The following is a 15444-nucleotide window of genomic DNA, read 5'->3' on the forward strand; positions in this document are numbered from 1 at the left end:
ATGCTGGATCCCAAAGAACCCTCTGGAATAGATGCCCTTTGACCTGGACCTCAAAGGTTAGACAGGATTATATTAGACAGGGAAGTACTGTATAATCCCCAGTCCTGGATTCCAGTGACCTCTTTCCTGCCCTTCACCCTCAAGGATCTATCAGTTACTACCTATATGCCCTTAGACTTTAATTTTCTCACCTGTAAACCAGTAGTGACAATAATTCGTGGTATGCTGGAAGGAACATCCTGTGGAGTCCACATAGTTGGATTTGAGTCCCAGACCAGCCAAGTAGCCATATGACCTTGGAAAGACCTCTCTAGGTCTCAGTTTCCCTACCTGCAAAGTAAAGGAGTCAGGATGAGCTTAGATTGATTTCTTTTGGCTCTAAAAAGTCTGCATCCAGGGTCCAGTGAGATGATGCACCAAAATGTTTATAAACTGTAGGTGCTCCACAGTGTGGTCTGTATTGCTGAGGACAGATGGGTGTAACACCAAGTTAGCTCCAAGAGATCACCTTCTCTGTTCCTTAGTCCTCTGATTTCCTCCCATTCCCATGGGACATAAAGCCTCGGCTCCCTGCTGCTGCAAAATACAAAGAGCTTGGAGCTTGGCAGCTGTGGGTCAGAGGGTGGGGTGTGGGGAAAGCCAGTCCAGAAGCTCTCCTTACCTGCCTTCCTGGTGCTCATTATTTCTAACTCCCAACATGGCCCAGAGGTAGTAAATTGAAGAGGGAGGAGGGGGGAGGGAGGAGTCTGGCTGGGGGAGAAAGTATGCAACCAGGCAGTATCCAGGGATGGAGGCCCTAGAAATGACCTCTTACTAGTTGTGTGACCTTCCGAGTTCTGTCACTGCTCTGGGCCTCCCCCTTTGTCTATAGCATGGAAAGGGACCAGTAAGAGGGGGTGGTTTGTACTACCTCACAGACCCTTTTATAATCAATCTTGAAGTTCTAATGAGTTTTCCCTATCCAGCAGATGGTCAGCCCTTGAGTTTCATTCAGCATTCTTATTAAGTGCCTGCTATGTGTTAGCTGCTATAGTCCAGGGCCTGGAATTTAGCTAAATATAAGATTGGGTCTTAAGATGCTCATAATCTGAAAGAGGAGACAGATATATAAACCAGTAACTATAATAAATGTGATGTGTCTAGTGATATAATGCCAAAGCATAAAGGAACAGAGAGGAAAGTTACTTTGCCAGGGGAGAGGGAGTCAGGGAAAGCTTCAGAGAGGATGTGACCTTGAATGAGTTTGTGAATTATAAAAGAGAAGGGGATTCCAGGCAAACATCTGCAAATCAGCAAAAGACACACAAGTAGTTAGGCAAAACTGGAACTCATGGGTTCAGTGGAGGTAAGAGAGGGAAGAAACTGGAAGAGAAGCCTGAGCTAGATCCTGAAGGGTCTCCATGTTCTACTGAGAAGTTTGGACCCTGTGGCGTGGGCTGTGGGAGGCCAGAGAAAGGATTGAGATCAAGAGGGAAATAATGAGATTTGGATTTTAGAAAAGACCCATCTGACATTCAGTGTGCTCTATTGAAAATGTTGCAGACACCCAATAAATTCATCCTTTCAACAAGTATTTATTGGAAATCTCCCCCACCTTATGTGCTAGTGCTATGCCAGGCACCGAGACACAATAGTAAGCAAAACCAGACATCCTGTTCTTGTGGCACTTGCAGTTTGGCAGGGGAGACAGACTTTAATCAAATAATTACACAAATAAATACAAAATTACAGTGGGGATGAGTGCTACAAAGGAGAAGGACATGGTGCCAGGACAGCATGTAATTGGAGCATTTGGTTTTGCCAGGATGGTCAGGGCAGCTTCTTTGCTGAGCTGAGCTGAGCTCCAAAGGAGGAGTGATGCCTCAAGGAAAGGCACAGGAAAGCTCTATGGGAACAGCCCCTCAGGCTTCAGAATCCTATCCAATGCATGTTTACCTTCCCCTGCAAATTTTAAGCAAGTATTGTGTTGTATTCATCGTTTGATCTTCAGGGCCAGCCGAAGCTGCCACACCCAGTGAAGATTTGAAAGAAAAGAAAGGCATAGGAGGAAAACCTGTTAGGCATTTTAGATATGCTGTTCCCCAGAGTACTAAACATCTTCCTTCTTGTAGTTTTTCCTCCCATGATACAGTTTCAAGTTCCTGTCACTGTTCTGGTCCTTCTGCTAATTGTCCAGGTCTCCGTGACAGGTGATTTAAAACAGAGATGTAGCCTTGTGCAAAGAGCCGTGGTCCCTTGGAGCCAAAAGACCCAGTTTTATTTAAGCCCCTTTCCATCATTCACTGTCTTTCGCCTCTGCAAGCTTCAGTTGCCTCTGTTGTAGAATGGGGATTTGGTTCTTCTCTCATAGGATTTCTTCGGGAATTAACTGAGATAATAAGAACAAACTTTATAACCTCTAAGAGCTAAACAAACATAGGATTTAAATATTTGGAAGGCTGCCACATGAGTGAAAAATTAGATTTATTCTTTGTGTCTCCAGAGAACAGAATTAAATCAATGGATAGAAATTACCACATTCAGAGTTCAGCTCAACAGAAGGAAGAGATGTTCTAATAATCAGAACTGTCCATCAGTGGAACCGCTGACTTTAAAGGTGGTGGGCATCCAACATTAGAAACACTCAATACAAGTATGCTGTGGAATCAATTCCTATTTTGAGTGAGAGGGTAAATTGAATAACTTCTAAGGTTTCCTTTTAACTTTAGAATTCAACAATCTGGTAGTCAAGACAAGTGGAGGAGCTGAGGGAGGGCAGGTGTGGCGGAGAGTAGAACGAACAGAAATATGGAGCAGAAATGAGTGTGGCATGTGTGGGCGACCATGAGGAAACTCTAGAAAGAAATGAAGGGTCTGTGTAGGGTTGATGATTCAGTGGAAGATAAAGAAGATAACTAATATTGGTTGAACACTTGAGTGCCAGACACATGTGATACCATTTAAGCTCTGTGAGTAATATACAGCCTTACCCTCTAGTGGAGGGGAGATTGTTCGCCCCAGGAAGACGTAGAGGACCTCCAATGGGGGGGGGCACTACAGAGTGGGCTGGGTCCTGTCCTAGGGGGCAAAAGAGGATCAAGAATACATAGTCCGGTTGGGCTGTAGGTTGTGTTGAAAATGCACAGGCTGTGGTCAAAAAACAGAATTTGAATCCTGACTCTGTCTCCTTGTGACTCTAGCAATTTATTTAACCTCTGTGATCCTCAGCTCCAAACAAACTTGTCCTGCTTTAGGCTGCTGTAATAATTAAGAGAAATGATGTGAAATGCAGGGCATTCTGGGAAGAGCATAAGCTTTGGTATCAGACAGACCCAGGTTTGAATCTCAGTCTGCCACGAACTGGTTGCAAGATCTTAGGCAAGTTATTGAACTTTTTCTCATCTATGAATAGACATAACAGTATTTCAAGGCTGTTTGATAATTAAATAAAATAGGAAAGGTGCTTAGCATGGTGCCTGGCATATAACAATGCTCAACTAGCAGTTTTATTTTGTTACTGTAAATAATGAGATCCCATATATAAAGCATTTATCAAAATGTCTGGCACGTAGTAGGTATTCAGTTGATGTTGGCTGTTTTCCCCCTTCCCTATGTATCTGTCTGCCACATGGGGCTGCTGGAGGCTGGGGCAGTGGCTTGCTCACCTGGTGTCCACTCTCTGGCATAATGCTCTGCCCATATAAAGAGCTCAATGAATGCCTGTCTCATAGAAGTGAATTGATTGCTCTTGATGACATGGTCTCCTTCCTCAAGTAGCCAGTGAGTCATGCCTCTTTCTTTCTCCTCCTTCCTGTCTCCTCTTTGGTTCTATTTCTGACTCTCATCAGTAGGAGGGGAAATCAATGTTTGTCAAAGTGATTTTTAAAAATAAAAGAGAGAGGGAGGTTCAGGAGCAATTCTCTGGGCTACTTTCCATTGAGCACAGGATAGTGAGAGCTGGATTGTTGTTGTTTCCAACCTTGCTTTTCTTCAAGTGAAATCAGCATAACAACAATATCAACAGTAGGAGCAGGAACTACTATGAGCTTTACTGAGCACCTACTGTGTGCCTGGCATTCTGCCGGGCTCTACAAATGCATTATCTATAATTGTCACACAAGTACTTCAAGGGTGGTATTATTATCACCACTTTACAAATGAGAAAACTAAGGCTTAGAAGAGTAAAGTAATAATGAAAATGATATGTATTCTCATATTTGAGTACCGGTTATGAGCTAGACATTTTAAAAAAACTTCTTTAATTGCAAACTGCCTACAGTGTAGACGTTATTATTTCTGTTCTAGATGTGAAGAAGCTGAGTCTCAGAAAGATGAAAAACACCAAGCTTTCCAAAATTACACAACTGATGAATGCAGAGCTGGGAGTCAGACCAAGCCCTGCTCAACTTTTACACTCATCCGTTCCCTTTCTGTCAGGCCATTTGCTACTCTTTGAGGGAAACATCATATTAAGACTCTGGCTGGAGGCAGTCCTGGGCAGGTTTGATGAGTGGGAAGTGACACATAGCATGAAGCTCGTCTACTCCAGCTGGGCAGACCCTGGGGAGCTGGCCGTGTTCCTGGGGCTAACTCTGGAAGCGCAGAAATAATAATTCTGATTTTTTTGTGGCACTTACTATGTACTAGGAAACATTCCAAGCCTTTTAGATATAATAACTTTCTTAATCTTCACAATAAGTAGGTATGGCTCTTATTCCCACTTTATATATGAGGGGAATATGGCTCAAAAAGGCAAATTGCCCAAGGAGGGGATTATACAAGAGCATAAATACCAGGAGACAGTGATCATTGGGAGGCATTTTAGAGGCTGCCTACCATAGCCACATAGTAAGCGGTAGAACAGGGATTCACACCCAGGAGTCAAAACTCCAGAGACCATGCTCTTGATCTCAAAACTATGTGGCCTTTTTGTTTAGCAAGTGGTAATGGAATCCCTACTGTATGCACAGCTCTGTGCTGGGCACTAGGAGCACAGAAATGAAACTGGTTCCATGTCCAAGCTCATTCATTATTCCATACCAGGATTTATTTTATTTTATTTTATTTTATTTTATTTTATTTTATTTTATTTTTTGTAATCTCTATGCCCAATATGGAGCTTCATTGGACATCAGTTGGATGTCAAAGAGCTGGGGCACAAGGCCAGGCTCCAGTCAGAAGTAGGGGACTAAAAACTCTCACAGGGAAATGGTACAACACAGATGGAGTGAGAAGAGTTGAGACCCGCTAGCAGTGCAGCTGCTCAGAAATCCTTCCTGGGCCTCTAAATCACTACTCTGGATGGTTGGCTAAATTCTAAACCCTACAGGGCAAGATTTGGGGCCTGGCCTACAGATGGGTGGGTAGAGTCTCATCTGTGGTGTTGACTCCGAGGAGCTCAGGAAGCAGAGGCAAGGGTGTGTGGGGATGGGTGGATCAAATACTGCTGAAGTGTTCCATAGGTACACACAAAGCTTCTGCGTAGATAGGGCAAACTGATGATTTCTCTCAGTAGTGCCTAAAATTTCCAGTGCCATGTGTTCACTCACTCATCCATCTCTTCATTCATTCATTCATTCATTCATCTGCTCACTCATTTTTGAACTGGAGAAAATTATATCTGCCAGAATTCTTAGGGAGAAGTACTGTATGTGGTTAGAAGGAATACTCTGATAAGTTGCTTGAGGTGAAGAGTAAAACACCCAAAGACCATGCTCAACAAAAGGAGATGGAGATTTATATGCTCCCCAAAGATGGTGGGTGTCATAAGTACAGATTTTGTTTTGCTGAGTAAGGTTTTGCAAGTCTGGGCCAGAGCTGAATTGCTGAGGACATGGAGAAAATGAGCCCTGCCAGAAACATAACTGTTATCTTTGATTTCTCATCTCTTCACCTCTAATCCATCTCCATGCCCTATAATTCACCTCTTTAATACCTCTTGAATCTGTTTCTACTGCATTCTCAATGCTACCACTCTAGTTCAAATCCTTATTGGGACTCACTTGAACCACTGCAAAGACCTTCTAACTAGCTTTCCTGCTTCCTATCTCTTCTTCCAGTCCATTCTCCACATCACAGCCAGAGTGATCTTTCTAAATAAAATTCAGATCTAATTATGTTAATTTCCTGCCTCAAAATCTTTTATTTTAAAAGATAAAGTCCAGCAGTGCCTGGGTGACTCAGTTGGTTGAGTGTCTGACTCTTGATTTCAGCTCAGGTCTTGATCTCAGGGTCATGAGTTCGAGCCCCACGTTGGGCTCTGTGCTGGACATGGAGCCTTAAAAAAAAAAAAAAAAAAAGGATAAAGTCCAAACCCCATAGCACAACATTTCAAGCTCTTTCTAGTTTCAGCACCTACCCATTTCCCATTTTCTACCATTCCTTAAGTTCTTTTGGAGCACTCAATGGCAAAAACTCTTTCTTCTGCCAAAATACTTTTCCTTCACTTCTCTGCTTGGAAAATTCTTCTTTAGAAAAGTCCTTGTTGTCCTCCTACTGTTGTCAAATAAGGACATCTTCAGGCCAATGCTTCTGGACTTGGTACAGATTCCATTAGTGGGAGCTACGCTGTCTACCACATTTATGATTCTCCTCCTGGGCATATTATAAGATTGCATTTTCTTGGATGTGGGCGTGTGACTTGCTTTGGCTAGTGAAATGGGAGAAGTGGAAGTCTTAAGAGCCAGCACATGATTCACACACTTTTTCCCTCTGGTAGCTGCTCTGTCAGTCTTTATCTTGGAATAAGGAAGACAAAAAGCAGAGCACCCAGCCAATCCATAATGGATATGTAGCAATAGTAAAAAATAAAACCTTGTTTAAGCTGCTGAGATTTGGGGATTGCTTTGTTATTGAATAACTCAGTATATCCTAACTGATACACTATCTCTGCTTTGACATCTTCTATAATTACCCCAAACCACCATGTTTCTACCTTACCTGACTTATGTAACACATTTTGTTTATACCGATTATCTAGAACTCATGACATATTGCCACATACTGCTTATTATCAGTCTACTGGCGTATGTCTTAGCTACCTCTGCAATTTTACTGAGGCTCCCTGAGGGCAGGTGTAGTGCTTGTTCCATTTTTATATCACACAAAGTATGGTTCATGGGGGCTCCTGGGTGGCTCAGTTGGTTAAGCATCTGCCTTCAGCTCGGGTCATGATCCAGGGTCCTGTGTTCGAGCCCTGTGTTGGGCTCCCTGCTTGGCGGGGAGCCTGCTACTGCTGCTCCCCTGCTTGTGCTCTCTCTCCCTCCCTTTTTCTCTCTGTCAAATAAATAAATAAAATCTTTAAAAAAATGTTTGTTTAAAAAAAAGGTATGGTTCATGGCTATGGTATAAATTGTAATGAGTGTAAGAGTCAGATAGACATTTTGAATTACACTTCTGACACTTACTGGCAATCTCTTTGAGCCTCAATTTCCTCATCTGGAGTAAAATGGAGTAACCATATATATCCTACAGGGTTTTTCTGAAATATGTGGATAACAGGTGCAACATATGTATAAACAATGACATGGTGTAGTTATTATTGTTCCCTTATTTGTTTTTTTTTTTTTTTTAAAGATTTTATTTATTTATTCGACAGAGATAGAGACAGCCAGCGAGAGAGGGAACACAAGCAGGGGGAGTTGGAGAGGAAGAAGCAGGCTCATAGCAGAGGAGCCTGATGTGGGGCTCGATCCCATAATGCCGGGATCACGCCCTGAGCCGAAGGCAGACGCTTAACCGCTGTGCCACCCAGGCGCCCCCCCTTATTTGTTTTTATTATCATTACAGAGTGTGTTCAGGAAATATTTGTGCATACATCCTTCATTGATTGAAGTTTAGTGGTATGTGCATTGGACTTGGAATCGGAAGTCTTGGATTTAAGGCATAGCTTTTGTCACCATCTTTGTGACCTTGGCGAAGTCACTTACCCTGGCTGCATTTTTGCATTCTCAACTATAAAATGTAAATGCTAATAATACCTACATCACAGGGATTTTATAAAATTTAAATAAGCTAATATATGAGGAGATGTTTTATACATGTTCAGGTATCATGCATTCTAAAATTGTAATGAAACAGAGAAGACTGGCTGGTCCCTCACATAAGGACTGTGTGGATATTTGTGAAGCATCCCAATGTGCTCTGATAACATTTTACTGTTGGTCTTGTTTTTGCTTGCTTGCATACATGCCTTTCTTTCCAACAAGACTGTGATCTGCTTGAGATAAAGAATCGTGTTGGGGGATGCTTGGATGGCTCAGTTGGTTAAGCATCTACCTTCAGCTCAGGTCATGATCCCAGGGTCCTGGGATTAAGTCCTGCATCGGGCTCCTTGCTCAGCTGAGGAGCTTCTCCCTTTGCCGACTGCTCTCCCTGCTTGTGCTCTCTCTCCCTCTCTGACAAATAAATAAAATCTTAAAAAAAAAAAAAAGAATTGTGTTGGTTACTTTTTAAGCAAAACATTTTTTTCCTTATGTAAGAGCAATATGTGCTTATTATAGAGAAAATAAAAGTGCATGAAAAAAATTAAAATCCCTATAATTCTTGACTCTCATACAGAGATAATCACTATTAATCTTTTGATGTGCTTCTTTCCAATTTCCTTCTCTGCATATATAGTTACAAAACGCATATTGTATCATATATACCAGCATTGTCCCATGTCCCAACAAATATTTTTGTGCATAGGTCTGATTTTCTAATTTTGTAGCAAAAGTTTTGAGGAGGAAAATTTCTGGGTCGAGAGTACAAATATTTTTAATGATCTTGAGACTTCCAAATTGATCTTCAGAAAGACTGAACCAAGTTTCCACGAGCAAGGTGTGAGGTTGCACATCCTCATCTATAATGGGAATTATAATTAAAAATAGTTAAAATCTTTTAATATAATTATTCATTGGCCTTTTTTTCCTGTGAATTGTTTGTTCCTCTTGCCCATTTTTCTGTTGGAATTTCAATTATTTCTTTTTCTTTCTTTCTTTCTTTCTTTCTTTCTTTCTTTCTTTCTTTCTTTCTTTCTTTCTTTCTTTCTTTCAGTAAACTCTGCCTTCAACATGGGGCTCGAACTCATGACCCTGAGGTCAAGAGTTGCCTGCCCTACTGACTGAGCCAGCCAGGCACTCCTCAATTATTTTCTTATTAGTTTTTGAGGTTTTATTTATTTTTTAAAGATTTTTGGGGCGCCTGGGTGGCACAGCGGTTAAGCGTCTGCCTTCGGCTCAGGGCGTGATCCCGGCGTTATGGGATCGAGCCCCACATCGGGCTCCTCCGCTGGGAGCCTGCTTCTTCCTCTCCCACTCCCCCTGCTGTGTTCCCTCTCTCGCTGGCTGTCTCTCTGTCACATAAATAAATAAAATCTTTAAAAAAAAGATTTTTATTTATTTATGTGACAGAGAGAGGGCACAAGCAGGGGGAGGGAGGTAGGGGAAGCAGGCTCCCCACCAAGCAGGGAGCCTGACGTGGGGCTCAATCCCAGGACCCTGAGACCATGACCTGAGCTGAAGGCACACACTTAACTGATTGAACCACCCAGGTGCCCCAATTTTTATGAGGTTTTAAAAACCATTTTATTCTACCCACCGAGTACAATACAAGACACATAATAGATGCTCCTTAAATTTACCTTGGGTTATTTGTTAATTATTCTGAGGAATTTTTAGGAACAAAAGTTGACTTTCTAGGAGGCTAACTCTTTCTTTTTCCTACCCAGGACACAGCTGGACAAGAGCGGTACCGGACCATCACCACAGCCTATTACCGTGGGGCCATGGGCTTCATTCTGATGTATGACATTACCAATGAGGATTCCTTCAATGCTGTCCAAGATTGGTATGAGATTCATTCTCATTCATTCACCTCACTCATTCATTTTTCATCAAAATGTCTAGAACAACCTAATGTGTGCTAAGCCTTGTGCTAAATACTAGGGAAATCTGGATGAATCAGACATGGCTCCTGGTCAAGGAACTCACAGATGAGAGGAAAGGACATATCAATAAGCAAGCAGTGAGAATATCATGTGACTTGTGCAGTAATGAAGAGAGGCACCAGGGCTGTGGGAACCCAACAGAGGGCTCTGACCCAGCGTGGGGAGTCAGGGAAGGGATCCTGGAGTTGCTGACACAGATGCTACATTTTGTAAGATGAACAGGAGTTAGCCAGGGAATGAGTAGATAAGAATATTCCAGGAAAAGAATGCAGATGTGCAAAGGTGAGACAGTAAGTGAGGGATATAAGAAGAGCAGAAGTCATGAAGAATTTTATGTGCTGGGGTTAAGAGTTTGGAGTTTATCCCCTGGGTGATGACATTTGAACAGGAAACCAACAGGTTCAGATTAATGTTTTGGAAAGATCGTTCTGGTCAAGGTAGTGAGTGAATCTATATACGACTTCCCCATAAGATTTATCCCTAGGCTGGGGGTCAAGAGCACATCCAGTCTAAGTTTGTGAAGTTCAATATATAATGGAAATCAGCACAGCTCCAGAGGTACAACCTCTGAGTAACTTTCATCTTTCTTCCGGGAGCATAACTCACAGGGAGAAGGGAGCTGAGGGGAAGGATAGCTAAGAGGGAGGGCCTGGGTCCCTTGCCCAGTGGCAAAGGATGGATCAGTGGAAGGGATGAAGATGGGAGAAGGTGGAACACCTGTGCCATGGGTCTTCTTCAGAATCAGAGAGGCTGAGCAGGCTGGGCATACAGCAGCAGTGCTGGCCACTGCCAAGCTTATCTCCTGCTCCCGCTTGCATAATAGCCACCCTTTGAGGACTTCCCTTCTCTGACAGGACAGTTGACATGATTTGTGAAGTACTGTTGGTGCCTGGCAGCGTTGAGCTGAGAGTGGCTTTGCAGACTGTCCAGGGTGCCATCCACATGTCTGTCCTTCATGGTGGTCTACATTCTCCTTCTTAGCCTATCGGTCATCTTCCCCTTCCTCCTTTCTCTCTCTTCCCTTCTTTTTTTTGTTTTTTTGTTTTGTTTTTTGGTTTAAGATACTTTATTTTTTTTTCTTATAATAATATTTTTTTATTATATTATGTTAGTCACCATACAGTACATCCTTGGTTTTTGATATAAAGTTCGATGATTCATTAGTTGTGTATAACACCCAGTGCACCATGCAATACGTGCCCTCCTTACTACCCATCACCAGCCTATCCCATTCCTCCTCCCCCCAAGCCCTCAGTTTATTTCTCAGAGTCCATAGTCTCTCATGCTTCATTCCCCCTTCAGATTACTCCCCCTTTCTTTATCCCTTTCTTCTCCTACGGATCTTCCTAGTTCTTATGTTCCATAGATGAGAGAAACCGTATGATAATTTTCTCTCTCTTCCCTTCTTAAAGTACCCTCTATCTTCCTTTTCCTCCTTTCCTTCTTCTCTTTTCTCTTTACTCCCTTTTTTTCTCTTCTTTTTTTTCCTTTCCCCCCTTTTTATTCTCTCTCTTCTCTTCAGTCATGATTTGTCTCCCCTCCTCCTCTTTTCCTCCTTCTCCATCTTCCCCCCACTCCCTACCATGGAGTGATTAGCTCTTTCTTTAAGTGTTTCCACACTGCTCATTCCCTGTTGGCCTTGACCTTCTTCCTTTTGCCATCAGTCTGTTCATTCTGTCTCAGGAACACAGTGACTTTAACACCTGGTGACGATTCCTCCAAGAATAACCTGAGTTGCTAATCTGGGAGCTGAGAGTGGATGGGGGTGGGAGGAGGGAGGAAGATGACAGGAAGAGTAGTATGGGGAGACATGGAGAGTTGGCTCCAGTTACCTGCCTTGAGGCCAAAGATTGAGTGTCTATTTCTCCTAAGCTCTGGCCTTTCAGTTTTGCCTCTGAGCAACTTGGTCCTAGACTAGCCATGTAAGCCCCAGTGCTCAGCACAGAACCTGGCTTTTTGTCAGCCACAACAAATGTGGCTGAGTAAATTCTCAGCACAGAACCTGGCTTTTTGTCAGCCACAACAAATGTGGCTGAGTAAATTCTGTACCTTGAGGGAATGGCTTCTTACTCTTAAAGAGATTAGTGGGGGATCACCTTTACCAGCAGAGTCGGTAATAGGCCCACGTTGCAGCTAGGGTTAAGTTAGATTGAGTGTCAGTGTCAGGATAGGGTCACACTTAAGATCTGCTTTAGGATTAACCATTAGCTGGCTTACTCATCAGACAGTTGCTGATACCATCTCTGCTCTGTGCTGTGTGCTGGGGACTGGCACGCCAAAGATGGATGAGACTATCCTTGCCTTCAAGGGGAGACTTATAAATTCAACCAAATGTAACAGGTGCCATCGTAAAGGTGCAGGGGTCCAAAAGGAGCAGTAATCATTTCTATTTGATGGTTTGATGGAGTAGTTAGAGACAGAGTTAGGCCCATCCCCACAAAGAGATGCACCCACAATATAAGGGTCCTATTTTATTCATTATATTAAAATTTTGTTTCTCATTATATAAGTGGCATATGCTCATTTTCAAACGTTTGAAAAATACAGAAAAGTATTTTTTAAAGATTTTATTTATTTATTTGAGAGAGAGAGAATGAGATTGAATGAGCAGGGAAGGGGAGAGGAGCAGAGGGACAAGCAGACTCTGTACTGAGCTGGAGTCTGACGCTAGGCTTGATCCCATGACCCGAGATCATGACCTGAGCTGAAATCAAGAGTCAGTTGCCTAACCAACCGAGCCACCCAGGCGCCCCTACAGAAAAGTATTTTTAAAAAGTTTCATAACCATCCTATGTGAAGGAAACCTCTGCTGACATTTTGGTTTCTACAAATAATCACCATCTGAGGCCTCAGTGAATGTTTATAAGTCACAGAGGAGGAGGGAGAGGCTAGCTGGGCCTGAGAAAGCCTGGGAAGACTTCCCCCAAGGAATGATGAGATCAGCCCTGGGCCCTGGGGGATGAATTAGTGTGGGGAAGGGACTCCCAGTATAGGCAAAGGCACAAGCCCTGGAAGAGCATTTCGGGAAGTGTGAGAAGTGGGAGGAAGTGTGATGAAGCTACAGAGACAGGATGTGAATGGTCTTGAACACCTGTGGGATCTAGACTTCATCACACAGCTAGTCGGGGGGGCCATAGGAGAGTCCTTTTAAGAAAGGGCTTATCGTGGTCAGATAGATGTTTTAAGGATGCCTGGGTGGCTCAGTCGGTTAAGCATCTGCCTTTGGCTCAGGTCATGATCCTGGGATCGAGTCCCACATCGGCTTCTTGCTCAGTGGGGAGCCTACTTCTCCCTCTGCCTGCCGCACCCCCTGCTTATGCTCTCTCTCTTTCTATCTCTGACAAATAAATAAATAAAATCTTTTAAAAAAATGTGTTTTAGAAAGAGTTCTCTGCCCAGTGAGGAGAGGCATGGGCAGGAGGGTTTCTAGGGGCTGGGTGAGTTTGCAATCAGAGCTTAGGGGTCAGCACCTGGGGCAGGCATCCATCTGTCTTCATCTGAGTTCATTGTCGGTAACTTGGGTGTAGCAAACTCCTGAAGGGAAACCACGTCTTCGAGTTTCGCAGGGTCTTGCCAGCATAGCAGGATGTCATTAACACAGTCCTCTCTCTGTCTGTCTTTAGGGCTACTCAGATCAAGACCTACTCCTGGGACAATGCACAGGTTATCCTGGTTGGGAACAAGTGTGACATGGAGGAAGAAAGAGTTGTTCCCACTGAGAAGGGCCGGCTCCTTGCAGAGCAGCTTGGTATGGGCACAACATTTGTGTATGTGTGTGTTTACCTGAGATTGCGACATTAAGGGTGTGTTGTGATTGTGAATTATGTGCATGTGTGCTCTGTGTATATTGTTTTATATTTGTGTGATGTGCATATAAGCTTTGTGCTAGTGAATTTTAGGTAATTTGTTATTTATGATGCATATATTTTGTTACACTGAATTAAGAAGTAAAATTTAAATTTATGAACTCTTTTTTTCACCAGTTCCTTCCGCAAAGGCTTTGAGGTGTCTTATAAAAATGATCATAGTACATCAATAAAAAAATAAGAAAATTGGAGTGAAGGGAAAACAAAAGTAGGAGGAAAATAAGAGGAAGCCAGGGGTGAGATAAGTGTGTATGTTTGAAGTTCCCAGGCATGTGTAGAAGTTGGACCAAAATACTGGCTTTGAGCTTCCTACCAACCATGCAAGGCAAGAAACATAATCAAGTACACACTCTCGAGATGGTCCTTAAAGTAAAAACAAACCCATTATTCAGAGAAACACTTCTCTTCGTTGGCGAATGTAGAGCAGATTCTACATGCTGGATGTGACAATGTCCTTAATATCAAACGTCCTTACAGCAACCACAACGTTGTGTCTTAGAAGTTCTCTCAATGTAAACTGATGTTTCCTTACCAAAACACAATTCACAACAAAAGTAATTGTATGAAGGGATGAAACAATGTGGTTTAAGTATGCAGCTTAGTGATGCTCTGGCATTTTCAAGGTTAAAGGACCTTTATCTCTGTGCTTCCCTGAAACCCAGGTGCCTCAGATGTGTCTCAGTAGCCCCACAGCAGACTCCTACCAATACTTCCTTCAAAGAGCATCTCCTTTCTTTTCCTTTCCTCTTCTTTTTAAGATTTTATTTGTTTATTTGTCAGAGAGAGAGAGAGAGAGAGAGAGAGAGAGAAAGAGCACAACCCGGGGGAGGGACAGGCAGAGGGAGAGGGAGAAGCACGCTCCACGCTGAGCAGGGAGCCCGATGCGGGACTTGATCCCAGGACCCTTGGACCATGACCTGAGCCGAAGGCAGACACTTAACCAACTGAACCACCCAGGCATTCCTCTTCTCTTCTCTTCTCTTCTCTTCTCTTTTCTTTCCTACATTGGGGTCCAATGTAGGATCACCTCAGAGAAAACTTCCCCTAGAAGAAAGGATATATTGCTTAACTTTTAGCTAGTCTCCCTAAATATGTCTCACAAGCTAGGTGTTGTAAATATTGAGGAGTAGGGAGTTTAAAGTCATTTTCTCTGATGGTCTCTGAAGTCTAGATATTTGGGTTTGTGGGCGGGCAAACTGTATAATATACAAATGTGAGTTGTGTGTGGTATATATTTGTATTATGCATATTATGAGTACATGTGTGGGAGAGTGTCTTATACTTCTTTCTTCCCTCCCCTATTCCCCAGGGTGGCCTGGAATAGAAATTAGCAAACTGTAGGTGTTTAATAAAGAGGGAGGTTGGGTTATCTTGGATCTTGCTGTTCTCACCCCATTGTAGAAGTTCACAGGGTCCAGAAAGTGCCTCTACCCGTCTCCCTGGTACACACAGCAGTAAGCATGTGGTCAAGCATACATTTGGGTGACCTTAGGCTATCACTTATGCCTTCAACCTGCTGTCCCCAGGGAGACTCTCAGCACTTTCCCTGGAGTGGCTACACCGCATCTGTTTAGAGTCCTCTCTTCTACCCCCCACCTACCCTCATCCAGCCGGTAAACCTCCACTCACTTTTCCAAACAGCTCAAGCCTCACATCTCCTATGAAGCCTCT

The 15444-nt window shown here is 43.1% G+C and overlaps 1 protein-coding gene across 2 annotated transcripts in view; it reads left to right on the forward strand.

The window, feature by feature from the left end:
- The window catches only part of RAB3B (RAB3B, member RAS oncogene family), a 66085-nt gene that overhangs the window by 34872 nt on the left and 15769 nt on the right, over positions 1-15444 (forward strand). For both annotated transcript variants that reach the window (XM_040627316.1, XM_040627315.1), the window contains exons 3-4: positions 9689-9807; positions 13531-13655. In XM_040627316.1, the coding sequence (XP_040483250.1) occupies positions 9689-9807; positions 13531-13655 (244 nt within the window). The remainder of the gene's footprint in view (positions 1-9688; positions 9808-13530; positions 13656-15444) is intronic.

The sequence above is a fragment of the Ursus maritimus genome, unplaced genomic scaffold, assembly GCF_017311325.1.
Source record: "Ursus maritimus isolate PB19 unplaced genomic scaffold, ASM1731132v1 scaffold_12, whole genome shotgun sequence".
In the NCBI taxonomy this organism is placed as follows: domain Eukaryota; kingdom Metazoa; phylum Chordata; class Mammalia; order Carnivora; family Ursidae; genus Ursus; species Ursus maritimus.